The following is a 26,449-nucleotide window of genomic DNA, read 5'->3' on the forward strand; positions in this document are numbered from 1 at the left end:
TTATAACAAAATAAAAAACTTCTGTGATATGTTCTCATTTGCATAATCTTCGATTATTTTTTATTTTTATTTTTTTTCCAAATGTGAAACTTGATGATTTTTGAACCACTTATGAATATATGAATGCAAAATAAAAACAGGGACATAGGAAAAGGCTAAATGGTCTTATGAGTTATTTTTACAGTCAGAAATGACCACAGTGGAAATAAATGAGACAATGAAGCAGGTCTAGGGTGCAGTCCACAAATCAGCCACAATGAAGTAGTATTTGACAATAATTTCATATATATATATATATATATATATATATATATATATATATATATATATATATATATATATATATATATATATATATACATATACATACATACATACAAAAATATATATATATATTATATTATTAATATATGTAAATAGGTCAGAGTGGAGGTGGATCAGAGGTCAGAGGTCAAAGCTGTGTTTAATGTGACTGTCAGAGGTAGAACATCACCATCTAGTGTCTGAACACTCTCACAACTTCTAACATCCTGCATAAAAGTGCAATAGATTGCACAAAATTTATTGTAATTCTGATGACCCTGAACAAATGAGGAACAGAATAAGGAACTTGACCTGAACTGCTCTCTTTTTTCATAAACCCTGCATATTCACTAACAATGATTTCAGCAGAACTAGAGGTTTTTCAATCAGTTTGTGATGTGAAGCTGTCGTCTGTGTTTGGGTCCTCACGGGGGTTCGAGGTGTCCATCGGCTGCCTTCTGACAAAACCAAAGACATGTACATGTGTGTGTGAATAGCTTTACATATAAACGATAAAAGTCTGAGGTTCTCATTCAGACAGGCTCCTGTACCTGCTGTGTGCTGAGCTTGAGCAGGTCTTCATACAGTGTTTTCCATCGGTCCACCTCAGCCTGGAGCTCAACATCCCTCCTGTGAGGAGACCAGAAATAAGTACATTAAAATAGCAAAATTAATAAATAAAATATCAATTAAATGTAATTTAATTTAATTTAATTTACAAATTAAAATGTAATTAAAATTAAAATTGAAAGTAAAATTGAAAATGAAAATTTAATTAAAATTAAAATTAAAATTAAAATTTAATTAAAATTACAATTAAAATTAAAATAAGTAAATTAAAGTTAAGTTAAATTTCATTCAAATTAAAATTACAAATAAAAATTAAATTAAGTTAAGTTAAATTATGACCTGCTGCAGGATTCTGTGGAACGATGGAAATGCACATTATTCCTGACAGTATCCAACTCCATCTGTAACCTGTTCACCTGCAGCTCCAGGGACTCCTTCTCACCTGACAGACAGTCCTTAAACCTGCCCACACACACACACACACACACACACACGTTTATCTACAGAAAAGAGCTTCATTTTCCCTCTTTTACAGCTCTTCACACAGGACTTAAGATGCAGGTTTGATGGGAACAGAACAGCAACCCAACATTTCCACATTTATGCTAGACTTCTGACATCTGAAGTCTTTATTTATAGCTATGGTAGCTAACATACTCATAATTCATAATGACAGATTTTTTTTATGTTAGCATATTCATCATACGATAACTACACAAGCTTGGTTCACCTATATAAAACCAAGCACATCACAGCAGCAGTTTTAAAGAGGTTTTCTTTGGATTGTTTGACCATTCAAATGAGAATGTGTCAAAATAAAACTAAATTAGTGTTTTCTATAGTGACAGATGCTGGCTGAAGGGTCCGAGGATCCAGCAGGTGCAGCGGTCTTTGGCGCCTCCCTGTGGTCGTGTTAGGAATCGCATATTGACTTCAGCTAATTTGTATCGAAAACTTGTAGTGTCTGTGTGTGTGTGTGTGTGTCTGTGTGTGTGTGTGTGTGTGTGTGTGTCTGTGTGTGTGTGAAATGGAGCGAACGGAACCTCTTGACGCAGCTCATCCATCTCCGCTGCTGCTCGCAGAGCCACTCGAACTGTTCGGCTGTTTCACGGAGTTTGCCGAGACTCTCCGAGTTCTCGCGCCGCAGTTCCTCCACTGTCCTCTGGTGGGCGCTGCGCTGATCCTGCAGATCCTGCCGCAGGGCTTCATGGGACATCTGGAGTTCCATCAGCTCGAGAGATTTGCTGATCAATCGGAAAAAAAATTTTTTTACAAATTTTATTTTTGAGATTTTTGTATCAATTTTGTATATATATATATATATATATATATATTATTTTACTTCCACAAATGTACACTTAGATTAAAACTGTCCAAGTAAATGGATAAACTTTGTGTGTGTGTGTGTGTGTGTGTGTGTGTGTGTACTCTCTGATTTGCCACCTGTTTAGCTGCATCTCTAGATCTTGTATTTTCTGAGTCTCCTCGTGGAGCTGCGTCTCCAAGACCTCGGTCTGCTGGGCTCTGAGCTGGGCCTCCTGGTGCAGCTCGTCCACCAGGCCCATGAGCTGCTTTTCTGAGCCCTGCAGCTGCTGTAAATCACAGCTCACCTGCTCCAGCTGAAGAGACTGCAGTGAGGCGTCCCTCCAGCGCTCTTCTGTCACAGAGATCAAACGCTGCTGCAGGAGATCGGCCTGTTCCTGCCACACACACACACACACACACGCACACAAACACACACACACACACACACACACACACACACACACACACACACACACACAGAGAGAGAGGATTCCAGAACAATGCACACTGTATACTGAATACTGCATACGCTTTATGATCTTATTCAACAATGTGCGGTGTTGCAGCTATAATCCTTCCATACAGTCGTGTAAATGTAAATGTGTGTGAAATGTGCTCACCATCAGATCATCTGAGATCAGGATGAGTTTGTTTCTTCATCAGGTTTGTAGAAATGTAGCACTGCATCAGTGTCTCATCAATCACTAATGGATGCTTAAAACCTGGCTTACACATAACATACTAATATGCTTTTAATATCCAAATCCGTTAAAGGATTTTTAGGCTGCATTAATTAGGTAAACCGGAACCGGAAACACTTCACATAACACCGTACTTTCTACATCATTAGAAGAATGGCATCTACGCTAATATTAGTCTGTTTCTCTCTTGTTCCGAGGTCACCGTGGCCACCAGATCCAGTCTGTGTCCAGATCAGAGGGTCACTGCAGTCACCCGGATCCAGTACGTATCCAGACCAGATGGTGGATCAGCACCTAGAAAGGACCTCTACATCCCTGAAAGACAGCGGAGACCAGGACAACTAGAGCCCAGATACAGATCCCCTGTAAAGACCTTGTCTCAAAGGAGCACCAGGACAAGACCACAGGAAACAGATGATTCTTCTGCACAATCTGACTTTGCTGCAGTCTGGAATTGAACTACTGGTTTCGTCTGGTCAGAGGAGAACTGACCCCAACTGAGCCTGGTTTCTCCCAAGGTTTTTTTCTCCATTCTGTCACCGATGGAGTTTCGGTTCCTTGCCGCTGTCACCTCTGGCTTGCTTAGTTGGGGTCACTTCATCTACAGTGATATCTTTGACTTGATTGCAAATAAATGCACAGACACTATTTCAACTGAACAGAGATGACATCAATGAATTCAATGATGAACTGTCTTTAACTATCATTCTTCATTATTGACACACTGTTTTCCAAATGAATGTTGTTCAGTGCTTTGACGCAATGTATTTTGTTTACAGCACTATATAAATAAAGGTGACTTGACTCTGCAGTGAATGGGTGCCGTCAGAATCCATTGATGAGACACTGATGCAGTGCTACATTTCTCCAAACCTGATGAAGACATAAACTAATCTTGGACGGCCAGAGAAAGAGCATATTTTCATCTGATTTTTCATCTTTGGCTGAACTCTAAGCTGCTGTCTTGTTTGTCGTAGTAAACTTCTGCTTCGACTGTACCTGCTGTTTCTGAAACCGCTCCAGAAGTTGTTCATGTTTGATGCTCAGCTCCACACAGAGCTGCTCCTTCTGACACACACGCACCGACAGATCCTCCATCTCTGCCTGAAGAACCTGCTGACGCTCACCAGACACCAGCAGCTCTCGCTGGAGCACTGCTACACACACACACACACACGCACAGAGAGAGAGAGAGAGACACACACACAGAGAGAGAGAGAGAGAGACACACACACAGAGAGAGAGAGAGAGAGACACACGCACACACACACACAGAGAGAGAGAGAGAGAGAGAGACACACACACACAGAGAGAGAGAGAGACAAACACACACACAGAGAGACACACACACACACAGAGAGAGAGAGAGAGACACACACACACACAGAGAGAGAGACACACACACACACACACACACACAGAGAGAGAGAGAGAGAGAGAGAGAGACACACACACACAGAGAGAGAGAGAGACACACACACACACAGACACACACACTCTGCTTCACTGAGCAGCTGAAATCTGCAGCTAACATGAACTACTTGTGTGCACAACAACAACTTCTAATGCATTTAAAGCGCAGCTGCACAGAACGAACGATAGTCATGTTTCATGTCTTTCAGGTGATCAGAATCAGATCAATGACAGGACTGTAGCTCTTAACACAGTGAGCGTCATCCTCACGGGTTTGTGTCAGTCTCTTACCTTTCTCCTGAGACAGACGGATGCATTTAGCTGTGAGATACTGAATCTGACCGTAATCCTCATCTCTGTCCACTCTGAAGAACCTCCTCATAACCTCCGACCTGATCTGATCTGATCTGATCTGATGTGATCTACTCGTCTCAGTCCTTCAGACCTGCTTCCACAAACACCGTGAAGTGTGGCTCTCGCTCCGGGGCCCACACACACACACACACCTGACAGAGAGAGACACACACACACGCCTGACAGAGAGAGACACACACACACACACACACCTGACAGAGAGAGACACACACACACACACACACCTGACAGAGAGAGACACACACACACACCTGACAGAGAGAGACACACACACACACACACACACACGCCTGACAGAAGCGTCCCGCTCATGTTTCAACCAGAGGCCATTACCATTTCTGTTTACACTTTACTAATAAATGTATTTTTCTTTGGTACTTCATGTTAACAAATTCCAGTTTTTTTATTTTTCTTCTGTGCATTGCTTTAAACACATTTAACCACCAAATAATCATTATGATTTAAGACTATATTAATTAATATATTATTTGAAGAATGTTATATGATGCTGAATCTGTTGCACTTGATGCTGATGGAATTAAAAAACAACAACATTGTACTAATGTGGGGTGGAATTGGTTTGCAAAAAATATCAAAATGCCCCCCCAAAAAACCCTTTATTTTTTTCATGCATACTATTTTTTTAAACCTAAATTTTCTTATTTTTGGTTTGTGTCGTAAACGTGTGTTCTGAGATTCCTGCAGATGTGTATTATTCCTGGAATGTGCTGTGAATCACAGGTGTGTGTTTCAGGAACATGTTTCAGCGAGCAGCGACTCACACACTGACCGCAGGAAACCTAACTTCACACTTCACTACTGGAGGAGGATTGTGTGGTTATTAAAGACTAGCTTCTCTACAGAATCTGATCGGAAGCCAACAATCAGAGGTCATATACACTAAAAGATGATTTCTGTAGTTGTACAGTATTGTTCAAAATAATAGCAGTACAATGTGACTAACCAGAATAATCAAGGTTTTTAGTATATTTTTTATTGCTACGTGGCAAACAAGTTACCAGTAGGTTCAGTAGATTGTCAGAAAACAAACAAGACCCAGCATTCATGATATGCACGCTCTTAAGGCTGTGCAATTGGGCAATTAGTTGAAAGGGGTGTGTTCAAAAAAATAGCAGTGTCTACCTTTGACTGTACAAACTCAAAACTATTTTGTACAAACATTTTTTTTTTTCTGGGATTTAGCAATCCTGTGAATCACTAAAACTAATATTTAGTTGTATGACCATAGTTTTTTAAAACTGCTTGACATCTGTGTGGCATGGAGTCAACCAACTTGTGGCACCTCTCAGCTGTTATTCCACTCCATGATTCTTTAACAACATTCCACAATTCATTCACATTTCTTGGTTTTGCTTCAGAAACAGCATTTTTGATATCACCCCACAAGTTCTCAATTGGATTAAGGTCTGGAGATTGGGCTGGCCACTCCATAACATTAATTTTGTTGGTTTGGAACCAAGACTTTGCCCGTTTACTAGTGTGTTTTGGGTCATTGTCTTGTTGAAACAACCATTTCAAGGGCATGTCCTCTTCAGCATAGGGCAACATGACCTCTTCAAGTATTTTAACATATGCAAACTGATCCATGATCCCTGGTATGCGATAAATAGGCCCAACACCATAGTAGGAGAAACATGCCCATATCATGATGCTTGCACCTCCATGCTTCACTGTCTTCACTGTGTACTGTGGCTTGAATTCAGAGTTTGGGGGTCGTCTCACAAACTGCCTGTGGCCCTTGGACCCAAAAAGAACAATTTTACTCTCATCAGTCCACAAAATGTTCCTCCATTTCTCTTTAGGCCAGTTGATGTGTTCTTTGGCAAATTGTAACCTCTTCTGCACATGCCTTTTTTTTAACAGAGGGACTTTGCGGGGGATTCTTGAAAATAGATTAGCTTCACACAGACGTCTTCTAACTGTCACAGTACTTACAGGTAACTCCAGACTGTCTTTGATCATCCTGGAGGTGATCATTGGCTGAGCCTTTGCCATTCTGGTTATTCTTCTATCCATTTTGATGGTTGTCTTCCGTTTTCTTCCACGTCTCTCTGGTTTTGCTCTCCATTTTAAGGCATTGGAGATTGTTTTAGCTGAACAGCCTATCATTTTTTGCACCTCTTTATAGGTTTTCCCCTCTCTAATCAACTTTTTAATCAAAGTACGCTGTTCTTCTGAACAATGCCTTGAACGACCCATTTTCCTCAGCTTTCAAATGCATGTTCAACAAGTGTTGGCTTCATCCTTAAATAGGGGCCACCTGATTCACACCTGTTTCTTCACAAAATTGATGACCTCAGTGATTGAATGCCACACTGCTATTTTTTTGAACACACCCCTTTCAACTAATTCAACTAATTGCCCAATTGCACAGCCTTAAGAGCGTGCATATCATGAATGCTGGGTCTCATTTGTTTTCTGAGAATCTACTGAACCTACTGGTAACTTGTTTGCCACGTAGCAATAAAAAAATATACGAAAAACCTTGATTATTCTGGTTAGTCACATTGTACTGCTATTATTTTGAACAATACTGTAAATAAAGATTACTGCAGTACTGTAATTACTGAGAGGAAGAACTGTACATCAGCTGCAATGACAACAAACATACAACTCCATTTATTATTTCAAAAATGGTTTTTATTTTAAAAAATGAACAAGAAGAGAGGAAAAGTCATGTTATGTTTCTTGCGTCGTTTCTGCACGAACATTGAGAGATAAAATAACAGAGTGTCTTCAAAGCTGTAAAGTCAACATGAAACAGCACTATCTACACATGCAGTGAACAGAAGCACGCTTGTGTCAGAAGAAATACTAAATCAGGATCACAAGATGTTTTAGTTGTTTTTTTCACCATGTAATAAAATAAAAAGAGTAACTGCAAGTTTAATCACACAATTCTGAGTTTCATGTAATTATTAATTTATATTTCACGATTCACAATATTTATTATTATTTTATTTTTTTTATTACAGATTCATTTTTTATTATGTGCAAAAAATAATAATAGTTGTGAGATGCTTACACAAAACTAAGAGAAAGTTGTGAGATATAAACACAGAATTCAGACTTTTCTTGCAGTTATTGGGAGGACGGTCAGAACTGAAAGATACAAAGTAACAATTTTTAAATGTTTTGATTCTGATTGAAAAGGGTTTCCATAGAAACGTGTAACACATTCTCCACAGGACACAAGAGCAGGATAAGACTTGATTCAGTCCCTCACTAATTACTGAGAGGAAAAGTTTCTCTACGTGAAATAATTCAGATTATTAGGCCTAATTTATTTCATTTTTAATGTACATAGATGAATCACTGACAATAATTTCAGAAGTGTGTTGAGGTTTCATGTTGACTTTAAACCTGCGTCTGATTCAGAGAAACGAAAGAAATGATGAATATGAGCACGTCTGCATCTCAAACAAACATGAGCTGCGTTTCATGAGTGTGTTCAGATGATTAACAGATACTCTGGGTTTGTGGGAAATGTCTGGGTTTCTAAAGACGCTAAATGCATCACTACGAAATAAAAACACAATCATCAAATCAACATAACGAGCTTCAGTCTGCGATGTCACATTTTAATACGAACAGAAGACGAGAACAAATAAATAAACTAACAGAAAGATTCAGTGTGGTAGCTGGGACGAACATCAAGCAGCAGAGAAACCATCTGACCGCGGTCACCAGAGAATTTACAGTTAACACAATTATTGCACTGGATTCCTGCTTCTATCAATGGGCGGCACGTATAAATAAACCCAAACGTGTCAGAGATGAGCTGAGCGGCTTCACCACTGCTGCCAGCTGAAGTCATCATTAGAGCCGAACACCAGGAAGAAGCCCAGGATGGTGGCGAAGATCACGATGTTTCCCGTCAGAACCAGACCACAGGCTCCCCACGCGATCTGTGCACATCAGGGAACCACTCAATCATCTGCAATCAACCAATCCTGTCCATTTCATCACCGCAATCACACAATAAATGTGCTTCAGACACAACACGTCAGCCTAAAATCTAAATATGCTCACCATCAGATCATCTGAGATCAGGATGAGTTTGTTTCTCTATCAGATATCTAGAAATGTAGCATTGCATCAGTGTCTCATCAGTGGATGCTCTGCAGTGAATGGGTGCCGTCAGAATGAGAGTCCAAACAGCTGATAAAAACATTGAAAAGTGCATCTCCTGTTGTCTCTCTGATCAGAATCCAGACACACTGCTTGATCTGTGCAGATTTCTCTCCTGATTCAGACCAGAACACTTTTTTCACTGGAGGAAGTGTTATTATGGATTATAGACTCTATGTGTTTGAGTTAAAATCATCTTAATGCTGGATGTGTTTCAGGTTTTGTCTTCTCCAGATGTTCACTGATGGACTGGAGTGCTGTTGATTATTGGGATGTTTTTATCAGACTCTCATTCTGACGGCACCCATTCACTGCAGAGGATATATTGATGAAATGCTAAATTTCTACAGAAACGAACTCATTCTGAAAGCGTCCACATTTTCATTTTTGGTTGAACTGTTCCTTTAAGAAACACAGACATGCACTAGCAAGGTGTGTGATATAGATCCAAACGAATCAATGTAAAATCAAATAAAGAATTGATTCATGGAACGTGTATCAATATCCAGCCGTTGCCTTCATAATGTTTCATGAAAACCTATCCCTGGCCTGACTCTGAGAGCTGAACAGTGTGTGATGAAGATGTTTACCACATTGGCGCGGGCGAATATGATGGGCAGCCCGAAGGCGGACACCACGATGCCTGTGGTCAGGAATAAGGCCAGCTCTTTACAGGCGTTGCTGGCCGAGTCTGTGTCGTCCACCACGCGGCGAGAGATGCAGTATGGGATAGGTGCCAGGATGTAGAAGAAGAGCAGGAACAGAGGCCAGTACGCACTGCACACAAACACAGCGTGAGCAGACGCTCCACACACACACACACACACACACACACACACGAGAGAGACACACACACACACTCACACACACTCACACGAAAGACACACACACACACTCACACACACTCACACGAGAGAGACACACACACTCACTTATAGACGGGAAGAGCACAGCCCAGCATCAGGAACATGAGCCCGACCGCTCCTCCGAACGACAGACTGATCAGAGCTGCACACAACAACAACAACAACAACATCATCATATAGATATAGAGCAGCACGACTGTGTTCAACACTGATCATAATCAGAAATGTTTCTTGAGCAGTAAATCATCATATTATTCTGATTTCTGAAGATCATGTGACACTGAAGACAGGAGGAATGATGCTGAAAATACAGCGGAGCATCATAGAAAATACATTACACTTTAACACAGATTCACACAGAAAACAGATGTTTACATTAGAATAATATTCACATTTTTACAGTTTTTTTCTGTATCTCTGCAGTGTAGATTTGTTTATTTATAATTATATATACACACACACACACACACACATATCTCTCTCTCTCTCTCTCTCTCTCTCTCTCTCTCTCTCTATATATATATATATATACATATATGAAAACAAAAGAAATTCAAAAAATGGCAAAAAAAAAAAACAAATACTAAAATTGTGTTTAAATAAAAATAAAAACAGAAAATATTAAAACAAAAACGAATTAAAAATATCTTCACTGTTCAAAGGCTTGAGTGATGTACATTCAGTGTGGCTATTATGACATATCTTCAATTTGTAAATCTTCCTGTAAGTAACAGAATTAATTTTCTCTTTTATTATGATTCTGCTGTCTTTAGTAATTAAATCATTCAACTAAACTGTCAAAATATGATTGTCAAATACACAACACGAAACAGCCGAAAAACCAGAACCAGCAGATAATCCTTTACATGTTGATCTCTAACAACCAACGCTATTTGTTTTCTATACAAAAACATTAGCCAATGCACCACCATCATCAAATATAAATATAGATATATGTTTGTGTCTTTGAAAATGTGTGTATATTTTAAACAGAAACGGAGCTGCTGATGTTTTTGTTTCGCTTCGCTGCAGCTAATACACACCGAACCGCTTCCGCCTCATTATTAACACACAAACACCACAAACACACGCAGTTAGAGCCCTCACCTTTGATTCCCGCCATTATGCAGATTCATAAACACATTAATTAACAGGATGAATGATTAATGCTGTAGAAACTCCTCTGTCTTCTGTCTTCTGCTAGCGCTGCCTTCACTGCGCATGCGCACTGCGCCGGATGAGGCCACTTCCGGTGACCGCGAATATCGCACAAAAAAGATTACATTATTAAAGGGATTATTCCACATATAATATTGAATTATTCTTTGTTTTTGTTTTTAAAAATAATCCCTTGTCACTGACTGATAATCAGTCTCTCATAATAAAAATAACTGAAAATGCCAAATCATTAATATTTTTAGACACATATGGCTGTGTTCATAAATAATGAATCGTGTTTAAAAAGCAGTTATCTTCGTTCCTTTCATTATGTTTTGGTGTCACTTGAAATACTGGATTATTGCACTATAAACTATTTATAAAACGTACGTTAAAATATTAGAAGATTTAGCATAAATGCCTTTCTCTTTATTTATTCCTTCATTTTCTAGCTTGTACTTATTAGAACAATGCTTAAAACGTGGTGCTACATATTTTATTATGATATTGAGAAAAAATAATAAAGTAACGTACAGTAAACATATAAATACCTAGACGCCTCATTGGCCGCTTTGAGCCGTTGACGTATCGCCATGTTAGTGAGGGCAAGACTGCCTTAAAACAAGTGAAAGTAAACGGGGGAGCTGCGGATTTTACTGAATAAAAACATTTATCAACCGATTTCAGAGGTTTGTGATCTACGTGCAGTTAGGTTTGGAAAATTATTAATTGAAAGCTCACATTTGATTTTTTCGATTTACAAATCTGTTAATTTAGTATAACTGTGACATATTCATGTAATTTCATTTGAATGTACATTACATGATATGTAGTTGTTTTATTGCTTTCTCTGTGTTCAATCCCAACATTTTTCTTTAATGTAATTTTAAAATACTATTTGTGTAATAATTATTAATCACATTAAGACACAACTAATGACACAACACAGAAAAATTTAGAAAAAAATCAGTTTTCAGTTCTGTCTTTCTCTTTTTATTAAATTAATGAGTCAAATAATGTAAAAAACTTGACTCAAAAAATGCTATAATTTTGTTCTATAATGCACATTACACACACTGATGCAGAAAACACACACATTCTGCAACAGTGGTTTATTTTTCCATGTATGTTAACCAGTGTTGGGCAGTAACCTGTTATTATCAATGTCTTACTGTAACGCAGTTCCATTTGACAGAAACTAATACTGTAATCATTTACATTTTAATCAGTTCGGGAGCTCGGAGCGGGATCGCAAATCATTTTAGTCAGTTTGGGGATCGCGAATCATTTGAATCAGTTCGGGAGTTTGGAGCGGGATCGCGAATCATTTGAGTCAGTTCTGGAGTTTGGAGCGGGATCGCGAATCATTTGAGTCAGTTCGGGAGTTTGGAGCGGGATCGCGAATCATTTGAGTCAGTTTGGAGATCGCGAATCATTTGAATCAGTTCGGGAGTTTGGAGCGGGATCGCGAATCATTTGAGTCAGTTCTGGAGTTCGGAGCGGGATCGCGAATCATTTGAGTCAGTTTGGAGATCGCGAATCATTTGAATCAGTTCTGGAGTTCGGAGCGGGATCGCGAATCATTTTAATCAGTTTTGGGATCGTGAATCATTTGAGTCATTTCGGGAGTTCGTAGCTGGTTCGCGAATCGTTTGATTCAGTTTGGAGCAGGTTGGCGAATCATTTTAGTCAGTTTGTGGTTCGCGAATCATTTATGTCAGTTCGGGAGTTCGTAGCGGGTTCGCGAATCATTTGAGTCAGTTCGGGCGTTCGGAGAGGGTTCGCGAATCATTTGAGTCAGTTCTGGAGTTCAGAGTGGGTTTGCGAATTATTTTAGTCAGTTTGGGGATCGCGAATCATTTGAGTCAATTTTTGAATTAAGTAACTAGTAACTGTAACTAGTAACTATTTCTTAGTAACTAACACAACACTGATGTTAACACAAATGAATGTTTGTGTGCAAGTATGTGAGGTTTACCTTGCACAACAAAATCCCTAGTTATGTTTATCACATACCAGAATATGAGATGGTCCCCTCAAAAACCTTGATAATCAAAAATAATAAGCATTATTACAACATCACAACAAGTTTATCATAATATTGCAGCTGGATTCACTATGAGTTCCTGTGTTTTTCATTTCTAGGCTATTTACATCGTGTAGTTTTTGTGTAAAGACACGCAGTACATTATCAGCATTAAACAGCCTGTGCAAAGCTTTTTAAATGCAGTCTATAATATTAGAATATGAGCTGGGTCATTCAATAAACTTGAATTGAATTGAATTAACTAACATTAACTAAAGGACTAGTGCTCCAAAGTGTAAGCACTTAATCTTTGTAAATAAGTAACGGTAGTGAAATTAAAGAGAGAAGCTTTAGCTCCATCATTTATCATATAGACAGTTAAATAAATATTATTTATATGTCAATGCAGTAAACGACGGCGCTGAATCAGTCACGTGGTTTTGTGACGAACGACGCTTCATACGTCATAGATCACGTGCTTGCGGCAAACCCAATCAAGCTTCGATGTGAAATGTCTTATTTTTGTTGTTGTTTTTTATCCAAGCTCAGGGGCTTCCGTGTCGAGCGTAACATCACCAAGAAATGGTTCTGGACTTTTTTCCCGAAAACGTTTTAATCGATATTTTATCTTATTTAAATGTGCGCGAGCTCGTGCGGAACTCCAGGTAAGTTACGACAGAGTAACCTTCAGAGCCAGTGACTGTGTTCTGATCAAGTGAAATGTTTTATCAAATGAATCTAGTGATGTGCAGACATCAGTTCTGTGTGATCTGCTGTCAGATTCGAGAGACTGAGCAGGTCTGAGTCGGAAAGATCCGTGCACCGGAAGTCATCAAACAAACAAATAAACAGTAGCGCGGATAAAAGCCCAGATGTGTGTGTTTTTCTGGAGATGCTGTGTGTGTGTGTGTGTGTGTGTGTGTGTGTGTGTGTGTGTGTGTGTGTGTGTGTGTGTGTGTGTGTGTGTCTGTGTGTTTCTGGATGTTTCTGAAGCTGGTGTGTGTGTTTTAGGGTCTGCAGGCGCTGGAAGCACCTGGTGAAGGATCAGAGACTCTGGAGAGCTGTGGATCTCTCCACATGGAAAGGAGTGAGAGTTTTACTCTGTGTTTATTTATTTAATACGTTTAAGTTAAAATGTTATTTTATTTTTAACAGTTAATAAATGTATTTATCTATTTATTTAGCTTAAGACTAGCATTATAACCCACTTGTATCGTTGGTCGGCAGGTGATTTGTTGTGTTTTTGAGCAGTGATCGTTTCAGAGCTGAAAGCAGTGAGTCTGTTGTGTTTCAGCTGACGTCTCGAGTGCTGTGGGTTTTGCTGCGTCAGTATCTGGGTCACGGTCTGCGATGTCTGCGTCTGCGTGGGCTTCTGCTGTCTGTGCGCCGCGGAGCCTTCCTCACCGAGTCCTGGCTGCAGGCGCTGCGCTCCAAGTGTCCTCGTCTGCGCAGACTGAGCCTGCAGTTCACAGACCTGCGCGGTTTACGCAGCTGCAGCCTGCTGCCCTCTTCCCTGCAGGTGCTGGAGCTGCGTTCTTGTGAAGTCTCGCCCGGGTTCTTCTCACAGGACCCCGAGACGGACGGGAAGGCGGCTGCATCAGCCGTCGCAATAGAAACGCTGGTCGTGGACAGTGTGCCGTCGTTCTCGGACCAGCACCTGAGCAGTCTGTGCACGTGGCAGCAGCTGAGCCGTCTGGAGCTGCGGGACCTGAGCCGTGTGAGCGTAGGCGGCCTGATGAAGTGCGTTCCCCCCGGAGCGCAGACGCTCGCCCGCCTCACACACCTGGAGCTGGACACCTGGAGGCTAGCGCAGATGGTGGCGCTGGGTCTGGGCAAGGGCTGGCCAGGGCTGGAGACACTCAGTTTGGGTGGGAACGAGGTCAATCCGGGTCTGCTGTCTGTCAGCCGCCTGCAGGACCTGCGCTGGCTGCGTCTGCGAGCATGCAGACTGAACAAGGAGACGGTGCTCAGATGCTGCAGGTGTGTACCGGACACATTCACCTTCAATCAGGGCATAAGAGAGCGTGAGACCATCATTTCAGCATCCGTTTCACTCCTGCAGTGTATGATTAAAAAATTCTGTGCAAGCTACTGGAAGATTTCATGATTTAAAAAAATAGTACCAATTCTGCTCATGCTTTAATTTTATAAAAAATAGTTTAAAAATAGTGAAATACTATTATAATTTAATATAACTGTTTTCTGTGTGAATCTGTGTTAAAGTGTAATTTATTTCTGTGATGCTCCGCTGTATTTTCAGCATCATTCCTCCAGTCTTCAGTGTCACATGATCTTCAGAAATCATGAAAATATGATGATTTACTGCTCAAGAAACATTTCTGATTATTATCAGTGTTGAACACAATTAATATTTTTGTGGAAACTGATGCATTTTATTTTTTAGGATTCACAGATGACTAGAAAGTTTAGAAGAACAGCATTTATTTGATATTGAAAATAGTAATAATATTTTACAATATACCTGTTTTAACTCTGTTTTAACATGTGTTGTGTGCAGGTCTCTGAAGCAGCTGCGCCGGCTGGAGTTCGTGGAGGTGGAGTTCGTGGAGGACGAGGAGGATGTGAGACCAGACGCAGCGCAGGGCAGAGACGAGGATCCGGTGCCGGAGCTCAGACGCACCTTACGCTCGCTGCTGCCCGACTGCTGCGTGTGTTTCAGCAGCTGCAGACTCACCGTCAACAGAGACTGACCGAAGCATCACTGACCGCTGCTGCCTCTGACAGATCACAGACATCACACTAATGAACGCTAACTGGTGGATTATAGTTCTCACAGGGATGTAAAATGGATAAAATGATTTTAAAAGAAAAATAAAACATTGGTTTTAATACTGGAAAACTATTTCCGTAATGCAAATTGCAAAACACCATTTCTTTATTTACGTGATGAAATATTTAAAGGTTACAGATATTTCTGTCAGTTGATATGAGCTTCTGAAACTATACATAATACGTGAACTGGGAAAATACCGTTAAATACTGTTTTAGATTATTTGTGAGAGAGAGAGTGTGTGTGTGTGTGTGTGTGTGTGTGTCTGTGTGTGTGTGTGTGTGTGTGTGTGTGAGAGAGAGAGAGAGAGAGTGATAAAGTGTGTGTGTGAGAGAGTAAGTGTGTGTTTTACCTAATTATTTGTAGTTTGGGACACATTTTTGCCTGAATTAAACTTGACAAATACTCCTTTTATGAACTCTTATATTTTCTTTTTTTCTTTTTTTCTAAAAACAGTATAAAATAAACTTTACATACTTTCTTCATTTTGTTTTTTTCCTTAAATAGTTAATTAATGCGTTTAATGCGTTATGGTCTATACAAACACAAAGTAAAACAGAAAGTAATTGTTAAACACTCTTTTGATTGAGGCAGACCAGCACAAACTGAATATTGTATATCACAATGATTTCTGAAATAAATAAAACACCTGAATAATATATTCAGAATCAAAAACTAAAGTGGCTTTTGCATCATAAAAGCTGTTGTCTTGAGCCCTTAAAAATGTTCCTTTCACAGCTTCAGTATGAAAACTATCAACAATGGACAACATAACACAGAACTTTTTGAAATTAATAAATGAAAGCAATCTGAATTATTCAGAATCAATTTCGAGAAACATACATATACATATGTGTAAATATATGTATAAATGCTGTTTAAAAATGAAATCTATGTTATCATGTTGAGGAGCGGACTGAAAGCCGGCGACTCCACAGTAGAGACAGGCTGCATGTTTTCAACAATGTTTCACCTGTATGAGAAAAACATACAGAGAATCACTTAAGACACTTTGCTGTAGACCCATTCCACATAATAATATTCTTTAAAACTGTATGTTAACACGTAGGAGCTTGCTGCATGAGTCCATGAGTAGGCTACAGTTTACAAATCCATGGGAACGGATTGGGAAAGTGTGCACGCAGATTATGAATTCGTGGGTACAGATTCAAAAACCGAGGGTAGTTTACAAAATCTGAGCACGGATTGGAAATTTGTGGGCTAGGATAGGACATTCGATCCAGAAAGACACAGCTTACATTTGACTAAAAGGTTTTTGTCTTTATGCTCAACTAAAGTGAAATAATGAGCATATTTCCACTTTGAGAAACTCGTGTTGCTCTCGTCTTGACAATGCATCGCTATTAATTAATTTAAAAAAAAAGTAAGGGACAATGCACCATATAGTAACAGTAACCAAGTTAATTTATTTATAGTCACTGTCAAAAGTACTAAGTTACTAATAACGCGTTAATTCCCAACACTGGACAACACTCTTAGAAAAAAGTGTTTATTGGGGTTCTATAGAACCATAAGGTTCGCGAACCCGCTTTGAACTCCCGAACTGACTCAAATGATTCGCGAACCCACTAGGAACTCCCGAACTGACTCAAATGATTCGCGAACCCACTAGGAACTCCCGAACTGACTCAAATGATTCGCGAACCCGCTACGAACTCCCGAACTGACTCAAATGATTCGCGAACCTCAAACTGACTCAAATGATTCGCGAACCCGCTCCTAACTCTCTAACTGATTCAAATGATTCGCGAACCCGCTTCGAACTCCCGAACTGACTCAAATGATTCGCGAACCCGCTACGAACTCCCGAACTGACTCAAATGATTCGCGAACCTCAAACTGTCTCAAATGATTCGCGAAACTCGCTATGAACTCCCGAACTGATTCAAATGATTCGCGAACCCGCTACGAACTCCCGAACTGACTCAAATGATTCGCGAACCTCAAACTGACTCAAATGATTCGCGTACCCGCTCCTAACTCTCTAACTGATTCAAATGATTCGCGAACCCGCTTCGAACTCCCGAACTGACTCAAATGATTCGCGAACCTCAAACTGTCTCAAATGATTCGCGAAACTCGCTACGAACTCCCGAACTGATTCAAATGATCCGCGAACCGCTCCGAACTCCCAAATTGACTCAAATGATTCGCGAACCTCAAACTGACTCAGTTGTGTCAAATGTGTGTGTGTGTCTACATGTATTATACTTAAGGAGCTCATTAATTAAACACAATTTGGAACTCATGTCCACAATTTTTTTGTGTTGTTTCATTAGTTGTGTCTTAATTTGATTAATAATTATTACACAAATAGTATTTTAAAATTACAATTTTATTTTATTTTATTTTTATTTAAAATTTTAATTTTATTTTTTCTATTAATTTATTCTTAATTTTTGTCTATTCTGTATTATTCCACCCTTTATATTCAAGTTTATTTGTATAGCGCTTCTTTTTTTTTTTTTTAAATACAATATATTACATATTCTTCTTGCTATTGTTAACCTATTGTTGTTCCGTTATTTATTATTGTTCATATTATACATATAATTTTATGCTATTATAAATCTATTATATCACATACCGGTATGTTATTGTACTGTTGTATTCGCTTTTCATATTATTCACTTAACTTTAAGTTGTACTACATATACTTTTTAATATAACATATCACTTTACTATATTTTTACGGTGCACTGTATCAGTGATATGTTCATTTTCACTGGATCCATCCTCATCAGTTACATGTTATTATTTGTTGTGGAGTTCATCTGTAGGCTATAGTGCTATCAAAATGAAAAGCAGACTACAAGTGTGTCACTTTTTGATTTCTATTTACATGTTTTATTAAATTTTCTCAACGATAGTATATTATTAGTGTTTAAAGATGTATTTTTTAGGTTTCATCCCAGTATTTCAAAGGGAATGAGTTGTTTTCTGACCTGAGGCACAAGAAACAGAGAAAAAAAAGAAAGAAGAATGTTGGGATTGAACACAGAGAAAGCAATAAAACAACTACATATCATTTAATGTACATTCAAATTACATTACATGAATATGTCACAGTTATACTAAATTAACAGATTTGTAAACCGAAAAAAATCAACGAAATCAACAAGTGAGACAAATGTGAGCTTTCAATTAAAGCTCAAAGCGGCCAATGAGGCGTCTAGGTATTTATATGTCTGTGGTAGAGACAGCCTCATTTATACGTGAGTGTGTATTCACTGCGCGTCTCCGCGCCGGCAGGTGGCGCCGAGAGCGCGCCGGTACTCGTGCTCGAGTTCTTCGAGGACCCTGTTGCTGTAGTAACGCGGACGTGCGCGTCTGAGGCTGGACATGTGAGTAAATCTTATTTCGCTGAAGCTCATCTTCCTCATATAGTTATAGTTATATATAGATATAGATAGATAGATAGTTATTAATAACGTGAGAGGAGTGTTATTTCAGTGACTACATCGATTTAGAGACAAACTGTGACGCTGCGCGCGAAATTACCACAGATCCGTTTGTTAGTGTTTACATTTGTGACAGTATGTGGTAACTGTACATTACTGAAAGGGTTTTCTATCGTTAGTAAATCAGATTTGTTGTCAATCTCTTGATGAATCCCATATTCAGCGAATCCGAATCACGTTTTTAAATCTTCAACCACTTCAACTTTGTTGAATCGAGTTATTTCGTTATTCAGTGTTCAGGTGGCAAACTTGGGAAAGTAGACAAGTCTTGTAAAGCTCAGATTAAGCAAACTAATGAAAAATAAATAATAATAATTTACAAAATAAATGCGTTTGGCCTCATTTCTCCTGAAGAAATGCTTTATGGAAACGTTAGTTAAATATTCTTAGAAGATATTATCTGTATTTAGTTTATTATCATTGATTGTATTATTATAATGGAAGTGTATGTGCTGAAGGAGAAGTGAATGTCCTCCGTCAGTGGAGATGATGATGGTGGTGATGATGGTGATGATGAAGATGATGATGATGTCGGTGGTGGTGATGATGTTGTAGGTTCGCTGAGGTGAAGGTGGAATGTCTGTGTTAAAGAGTCTGGTTCCTGCTCGCTTCCTGACGCTCGCTGCACACCTGGTCATCGTCATCACCATCTTCTGGTCACGAGTGAGATGAGAACACACACCTTTCACAGGTGTACCAGGCTGTAAGAGTCTAATGTGTGTGTGTGTGTGTGTGTGTGTGTTACAGGACAATAACATCCAGTCGTGTCTGCCACTGGAATTCACTGAAGAACAGTTCAAAACTGAAGATACAAGGTAGAACACACACAGATCGCTCTGTGTATTTGTCATTGCTGCAGTGTGGTGTGCTTGTGTCCTCATGCAAGTGTTACGCTGTTGTTCGGTGATGTCTGTGTCTCCTCAGGCTGCTGGTGGCTCTGTCTGTGACTCTGGGGATGTTTGTGGTTGAACTGGTGGGGTTTCTCTCTGGAGTCTCTATGTTCAACAGTAACCAGGCGCTGCTGTGTATCCTTACAAACACTCAGTTACAGTCAACCTGAGCCGCATCGGTCAAACACCTCAAACAATAAACAGCTCTTATGTCACAAGCACTATGAAGCTTATTTCCACCATGGAATAGATTTTTGCAGCTTTGTGTGAATGAAATCTGTCCGTGTGTTTCTCTGAACGTCTCTCCAGCTCTGATCTCTCACTCCAGCGCATGCGTCAGTCTGTCCTGCTTTGTTTTCCAGCAGTGGCCGTGCTGGACGTACTGGATCATGTTCAGCCTCTGCAGGTCCGTCTGCTCACACACTCATCTATATTACCAGCAACTGTTATAAATCAGCAGATCTAGTGAGTGTGTGTGTGTGTGTGTGTTACAGTGTGATTCCAGCTCTCTTTGAGTTCATGCTGCTCATTTCACTGAAGTCAGTGTGAGCGATTCTTCAGTCGAGGACTTGAGGACTTGAAGACCCAGCTGAAGATTTGTAGAGATGTCTCTCTTTTTTATTTTTTATTTTTATAAAAGAATAAAACATGAATTTTCAATGATTTTGCAAGTCTGTGTTGTATCAGTCCTAAGCTGTCTTTGTATTTTATTTTATTTTAGAATTTCATGGTCTTTTATATAAGGGTTTTTTATGCAAAGCAGGTGTAGTACACATATTTATGAAATACATTTATGCCACATAAGCAAAAGTAAATCATAGTTATGAGAAGGGAAAAAAAGGTTTCAAGTATGATTACAAGATAAACGTTGAAGACAAAATTATGAGAATTAAAAAGTAATTATGACAATTTTTGTCAAATAATTTTTATTTAATATTTAATATTATTTCATAATAAAGCAAACGTGTAATAATTTTGACTGTCATAAGTATGACTGTGTATAACATACATTTGATTTCAGTCTCATAATTGTGCGTTAGTGTCTCATCGTTTCTACTTGTTTTAATGCCATACTTCTGACAAGTCATAATTTCGTGTTTTTGTATCATAATTTAAACTTTTTATGTCGTAATTACCATTTAATAAATTATGTTTTGTTCTCTTAAGAGGCAGAGGGGGGTTTCAATTATATACAATAACGGCGATGTATGTAAAGTACATTTTCAGATTTCCTGGAGATATTTTGTATTTTAATTGTTTATTAAATCATATCAAAATAACTTTTTTATTTTATTTTTATTTTTTATACACATGCGCGAGTCTCTGTAGCGGGCGGGGCCAGAATGATTGGCAAGTCTTCGGCCCAATGAGTGTTCGAGTTAATGGGCCAATCAGCGCGAAGTTCATAGCGGCTCGGCCAATAGAAATCCATCTGGTTTTCATTTTAAATCCAGGCGGTTAAAAAAAAATAAACGGAAGCGCAGAAACACAGACACAAGAGCACAATAATCGTGATGCAGGTACAATAAACATTATTAATTATCTTATCTGAACATAAGCGCGCGTATATAAATATCTGTTTATATATGTTTGTGTGTTTAGGAGATGTTAGTGTCGTTCAGGGACTGATCTGTGTCAAATCAGAGTCTTTTATCATTGTCCTAGAGCAGCGAGCGCTAAATATTAACGTTACACAGACGCTGAATATTATATATTAGTGATGTGTTTTCATGTTTATGTTTCCCATCCGCGAGCTGGTTGTGTTTTATTGATGTACGTGCGTGTGTGTTGAGTTTGACATGTCTTTTTTTCAGAATAAAGAGAATAAGGGACCGAGAGTCTTCCAAACACAGGTGAGGCGAAGCGAGTTAATTCTGTTTCATTAGAGTTTAGAGAATCAGTGTTGTTCTGATGACCTGTGTGTGTGTATGTGTGTGTGTGTGTGTGTGGCTCAGGTTGCTACTGTTGGTCCTCTCAGAGTCGGCATGAATCCAGACACACACACTCTTTCAGGTAAAAGCTCGAAAACAATGTCCAAGCGCTGTTTATAAACGAGATGTGTGTTATTATGGTCCTCATCCGGGTCTTTGTGGTGTCTGCTAACTAGTGCACTAGATTATAGAGGTGTTCTCACTGCTGATAATCCATCTGTTGGATGTCTCTAAAGGATTAGTTCACTTCCAGAATAAACCTCTGATCATTTACTCACTCTGAAGCTGACAGCGATTGACTCGGTCTCTGGTGGTCTTCTTTCAGGTCCTGGGAGAGTTCCCGTGAAGTCCAACACAAAGTGAGTTCAGTCTCTGCTTTATCACGCTTTTATTCTTGCTGAAGATCAGGTCAATCTTACACAAAGTGATGCTCCTCCTCAGGATTTCTGTCTTGTCTTGTTTTCCAGTACAAATATAACGAGCTGTGTTGACTTGAGATGCACAATAATGGACTAAACATTAACATCTTAACGATTTTAAACAAGACACATCTACTGGAGAAGCACGAATGTCTAATCAGAGTTACTTCTTGTTTTGAGCACAGAAAGCGAGTCTCCATGCGTCACTGTGCTTCTCCAATAAATGTCTTGATTTGAGGACCTTCAGATATTTTACCTGCCGTTCTGGTTCACCAGGAGGTTCTCCATCAAAGACTTCGACATCGGCCGTCCGCTGGGGAAGGGCAAGTTCGGTAACGTGTATCTGGCGCGCGAGCGGAAGCTGAAGGTGATCGTGGCTCTGAAGGTGCTCTTCAAGTCTCAGATGGAGAAGGAAGGAGTGGAGCATCAGCTGCGGAGAGAGATTGAGATCCAGTCTCACCTCAGGTGTGTTCTCCGTCCTTCAGACGCTCTTCATGACCCTGCAGGAACTAAAACCGTCTGTTTCCAGGCACCCCAACATCCTGCGCTTCTACAACTACTTCCAGGACAGCACGCGAGTGTTTCTGGTTCTGGAGTTCGCTCCTCGAGGAGAGATGTACAAAGAGCTGCAGCGCTGCGGACGCTTCGACGACCAGCGCACGGCCACCGTGAGTCTCTCTCACACACACACACACACTCCTCCAGCCCCGTCTGACGCTGCTCTTGTGTCTGCAGTACATGGAGGAGCTGGCGGACGCTCTTCTGTACTGTCACGAGAAGAAGGTGATCCACCGAGACATTAAACCGGAGAACCTTCTGCTGGGATTCAGAGGAGAGCTCAAGATCGCAGACTTCGGCTGGTCCGTCCACGCACCCTCTCTCAGGTAACACACACACACCCAGAATGCACCGGGACAAACATCTACACACTCACAAATCTACACTGCACTTGAACATGCATGGTGAAAAATTGATGCAAGTGGACAAACGAAGCTGCTGTTTTTCTGACCTCACTGGCAGATATTAATGTTTTAAGCATTTTTCAGAAAACAAGACTTTATCTTCAGTCGTTCTGCTGTGTGTGTGTGTCTCTCTATCTCTCAGACGGCGGACCATGTGTGGGACTCTGGACTATCTTCCTCCAGAGATGATCGAGGGTCACACTCACGATGAGAAGGTGGATCTGTGGTGCATCGGTGTGTTGTGTTACGAGTGTCTGGTGGGAAACCCTCCGTTCGAGACGGCCAGCCACACAGAGACATACAAGCGCATCACTAAGGTCTGTCTGCACAGAGCATCATGGGAGCGTTTCACACCGTCTGTCTGTCAGCTTCAGGCTCCAAGGGATGCTTTCATTTTTAAAATCTTAGTTTTTTTTTTTTTTTTCAGTAAATTTGTTTTGGTGCATTAAGCAGAAAGTTAGTGTTCTCTAACCTGTCAGAACATTAATATTTTTCGAAATCTTGTCCTCAAGTATGGTGTTTTTGGTTTTGCTCCGTGTGTGTGTGTGTGAGAGCAGGTGGATCTTCAGTTCCCCAAGCTGGTGTCTGACGGTGCTCGTGATCTGATCTCCAAGCTGCTGCGTCACAGTCCATCCATGCGTCTGCCGCTCAGGAGCGTGATGGAGCATCCCTGGGTCAAAGCCAACTCACGCCGCGTCCTGCCGCCCGTCTGCAACACAAACCACTGACACACACTGCTCCAGGACCTGTTTGAGACACGCAGGCCTGCTGTGAGAGCTGCATGTCACACTGTCAGAAACACCTGATCGAGGGCCGGATTCACTCTGTGTGTGTGTGTGTGTGTGTGTGTGTGTGTGTGTGACCGTTAACAATCTGTTTCACTCTGTCTTGTCTCACTGTTGTGTTCATATCCATGTTTTACAGTCTTCTGTGAATGTGTGTCTTATACGGAGTCTCTCAGACATACAAATAAAATCCTTTGTATGTTTGGAGTTGATTTGCACAAACTCAAGTGATTATTAAACTGCTTTAAAACGTATCTTTCTGTATCAGTTTCTTCTGAAAACACTGCAGCCGCTAGTATCATGAATTACTTCCTTTTCCTTGTATGTACTGATAAAGTTAGTGACAGTAACTACTGAAATATTGACTGGGGTTTATTTAATTTATTAATAAATGATTCATTATTGATTATTATTTTGGGGTTTATTTAATTTATTAATAATAAATTAAATTTATTAAAAACAAGATCTTTTGAGGAATATTGCTAAGCAAATAGTTGATGGTAGTATTCGTGTAATTCAGTGGCTCCCATCTACTGTTTAATTGCCAGATTTTATACTAAACATGAAAAACTGACACGTTTGGAATTTGACAGCGCGTGAGAGACCGTTTAATTTTTTTTAAGTGAACTAACGTTATCGCTTTAGCTTGTGTATATAAATATTAGATTGGATTCTACAAGCAGTTTTGCAAAACGATTTTCGTTCTTATTGGCAGGGCTTGGTCATTAAAAATGGTAATCTTTACCGATAACACAAAGGTATTCTAATAACAATTTTTCTTTCTGATTGAGTTGTCGAGAAGCGTCCTGAACAGCGGCTGCTCACAGGTAGCGTGGCCGAGCGGTCTAAGGCGCTGCGCTCAAGCTGGGGAACAATAGTCCGTCAAAGACGGGGAAGAAGGGAAGAAAAGAGGGAAGGAAGAAAAGAGAAGGGGAAGAAGAGAAAGAAAAAATGAAGAAAAGAAAGGGTGAAATTTGATGTTCAAAGACGGATCTTCCTTAGCATGCGCGCAGTGATACATCTTCCGGTTTCTTCTTGCGGTAAATTCGCGCATTTATATTACACTGTTTTCTATTGCAGGTGCTCCCCTCGACGCGGGTTCGAATCCAGCTAAAGACAACTTTTTGTTTTATTGTTAATTGCTTTAAATAAATGAAGTTTCAAGGTTAATTAAATGTATATATGTGCTTGTTTGATATTTTTTTATTACATTTTAATACACCAATGGAAATGTGTTTTGTTATTATTAGTTATTTAGTAGTTGTTGTATTATTTTTGTTATTAAGCATGTTATTATGTGTAGTTGTATTCATATTTATTTTAAGCATGTTATTAGTTGTGATTTTATTGATATTAAATCAGATTTTTTTTAAGGTTACATTCATTCAAGACACCTTTAAATCTGTCATTTTTAATTAAAAAAGGATGCAAAAATAGTCATTATTATGCTTAAAAATGTCTGTGACAAATGACAAAGTGCAAATTATCTTTTTATAGGAATACGTTCTATTGTTGCAGTGTACTGATGAAATGTTTACTAAAGTACAAATAAAAAGCAATCATTCTCTTTTTTTTTTTTTTACAATTATGCCAACATAACAGTAATGAATATTAAACAAATTAAATTTATATAAGTTTTCAAAAAAAAAAATTTAAAAGGGAAATAAAAGGAAAATAAATGTAGAAATCAAAACACATTTCTCAATTTGTTTTTTTATTTATTTTACAATTATGCTAATAGAAAAGTAATGAATATTAAATGAAGTTTTCAAACAATAAATTAAAAAGGTAAAAGTAAAAGTTAAATAGGATTAAAAAAGCAAGTTAAATAAAATAATGTTAGACACAAATATTAACAATAGTGAACTATATTTAAACAACTATATACACACAACAATAAATAAAAATATATAGTGTATACATTATTTGGGAGAAGGTTCTCCGGATTTACTCTAACCACTTTTCTTTTGTAATGTTCTCAGTCTGTGGACAGTATATACACCTTGCCCCTGTACTGGCTATGTCCCGTTGCACTGGTTTTGAATTTTCCACACTTCCTGCAAGTGTTTGCCTTGTAGGGTCTCTTGGGCATGGTTTGTGGAGCTGGTTGTGAATTGGTGCTCTGCAAAATAGGCTGTAACAGTGGCATCCTATGGACCGCTGACAGTCTTTGAACCATTTGTAGACCCTGGAACACTGGCACACCCTGAAACATCGACAAAAATATGGTTTTCTGGTATTAAAAGAAAAATTGAACAAGTTTAATAATTCGTACAGAATGGAACGTGAAAAGTGCCTTTATAGAATACTTTATACATTA

The 26,449-nt window shown here is 39.3% G+C and overlaps 5 protein-coding genes across 5 annotated transcripts; 3 read left to right on the plus strand and 2 right to left on the minus strand.

Moving 5' to 3' along the window:
- Positions 1 to 434: 434 nt before the first annotated feature.
- Positions 435 to 4,792, minus strand: LOC113058085 (tropomyosin-1). The gene is made up of 7 exons (XM_026225772.1): positions 4,584 to 4,792; positions 3,879 to 4,036; positions 2,317 to 2,573; positions 1,917 to 2,117; positions 1,213 to 1,335; positions 855 to 933; positions 435 to 761 (listed from the first exon to the last, which is right to left on the minus strand). Exons 1-7 carry the CDS (start codon positions 4,672 to 4,674, stop codon positions 729 to 731), a joined length of 942 nt encoding a protein of 313 aa, XP_026081557.1. The 5' UTR covers positions 4,675 to 4,792; the 3' UTR covers positions 435 to 728.
- A 2,514-nt stretch (positions 4,793 to 7,306) lies between these two features.
- Positions 7,307 to 10,939, minus strand: leprotl1 (leptin receptor overlapping transcript like 1). The gene is made up of 4 exons (XM_026225798.1): positions 10,793 to 10,939; positions 9,752 to 9,827; positions 9,410 to 9,596; positions 7,307 to 8,596 (listed from the first exon to the last, which is right to left on the minus strand). Exons 1-4 carry the CDS (start codon positions 10,806 to 10,808, stop codon positions 8,480 to 8,482), a joined length of 396 nt encoding a protein of 131 aa, XP_026081583.1. The 5' UTR covers positions 10,809 to 10,939; the 3' UTR covers positions 7,307 to 8,479.
- Positions 10,940 to 13,340: 2,401 nt separating this feature from the next.
- Positions 13,341 to 16,141, plus strand: LOC113058081 (F-box/LRR-repeat protein 12). The gene is made up of 4 exons (XM_026225767.1): positions 13,341 to 13,534; positions 13,881 to 13,956; positions 14,164 to 14,849; positions 15,388 to 16,141. Exons 1-4 carry the CDS (start codon positions 13,452 to 13,454, stop codon positions 15,578 to 15,580), a joined length of 1,038 nt encoding a protein of 345 aa, XP_026081552.1. The 5' UTR covers positions 13,341 to 13,451; the 3' UTR covers positions 15,581 to 16,141.
- A 2,773-nt stretch (positions 16,142 to 18,914) lies between these two features.
- tmem107 (transmembrane protein 107) lies at positions 18,915 to 20,695 on the plus strand. Its single transcript, XM_026225797.1, has 6 exons — positions 18,915 to 19,025; positions 19,698 to 19,805; positions 19,890 to 19,957; positions 20,067 to 20,167; positions 20,342 to 20,438; positions 20,527 to 20,695. Exons 2-6 carry the CDS (start codon positions 19,719 to 19,721, stop codon positions 20,579 to 20,581), a joined length of 408 nt encoding a protein of 135 aa, XP_026081582.1. The 5' UTR covers positions 18,915 to 19,025; positions 19,698 to 19,718; the 3' UTR covers positions 20,582 to 20,695.
- Positions 20,696 to 21,458: 763 nt separating this feature from the next.
- Positions 21,459 to 24,383, plus strand: aurkb (aurora kinase B). Its single transcript, XM_026225770.1, has 9 exons — positions 21,459 to 21,552; positions 21,847 to 21,885; positions 21,988 to 22,045; positions 22,289 to 22,322; positions 22,659 to 22,847; positions 22,912 to 23,050; positions 23,118 to 23,266; positions 23,487 to 23,661; positions 23,902 to 24,383. The coding sequence occupies exons 1-9, from the start codon at positions 21,547 to 21,549 to the stop codon at positions 24,070 to 24,072; spliced, it is 960 nt and encodes a 319-aa protein (XP_026081555.1). The 5' UTR covers positions 21,459 to 21,546; the 3' UTR covers positions 24,073 to 24,383.
- The last annotated feature ends 2,066 nt before the right edge of the window (positions 24,384 to 26,449 follow it).

Source organism: Carassius auratus, chromosome 39, assembly GCF_003368295.1.
Source record: "Carassius auratus strain Wakin chromosome 39, ASM336829v1, whole genome shotgun sequence".
Lineage (NCBI taxonomy): Eukaryota > Metazoa > Chordata > Actinopteri > Cypriniformes > Cyprinidae > Carassius > Carassius auratus.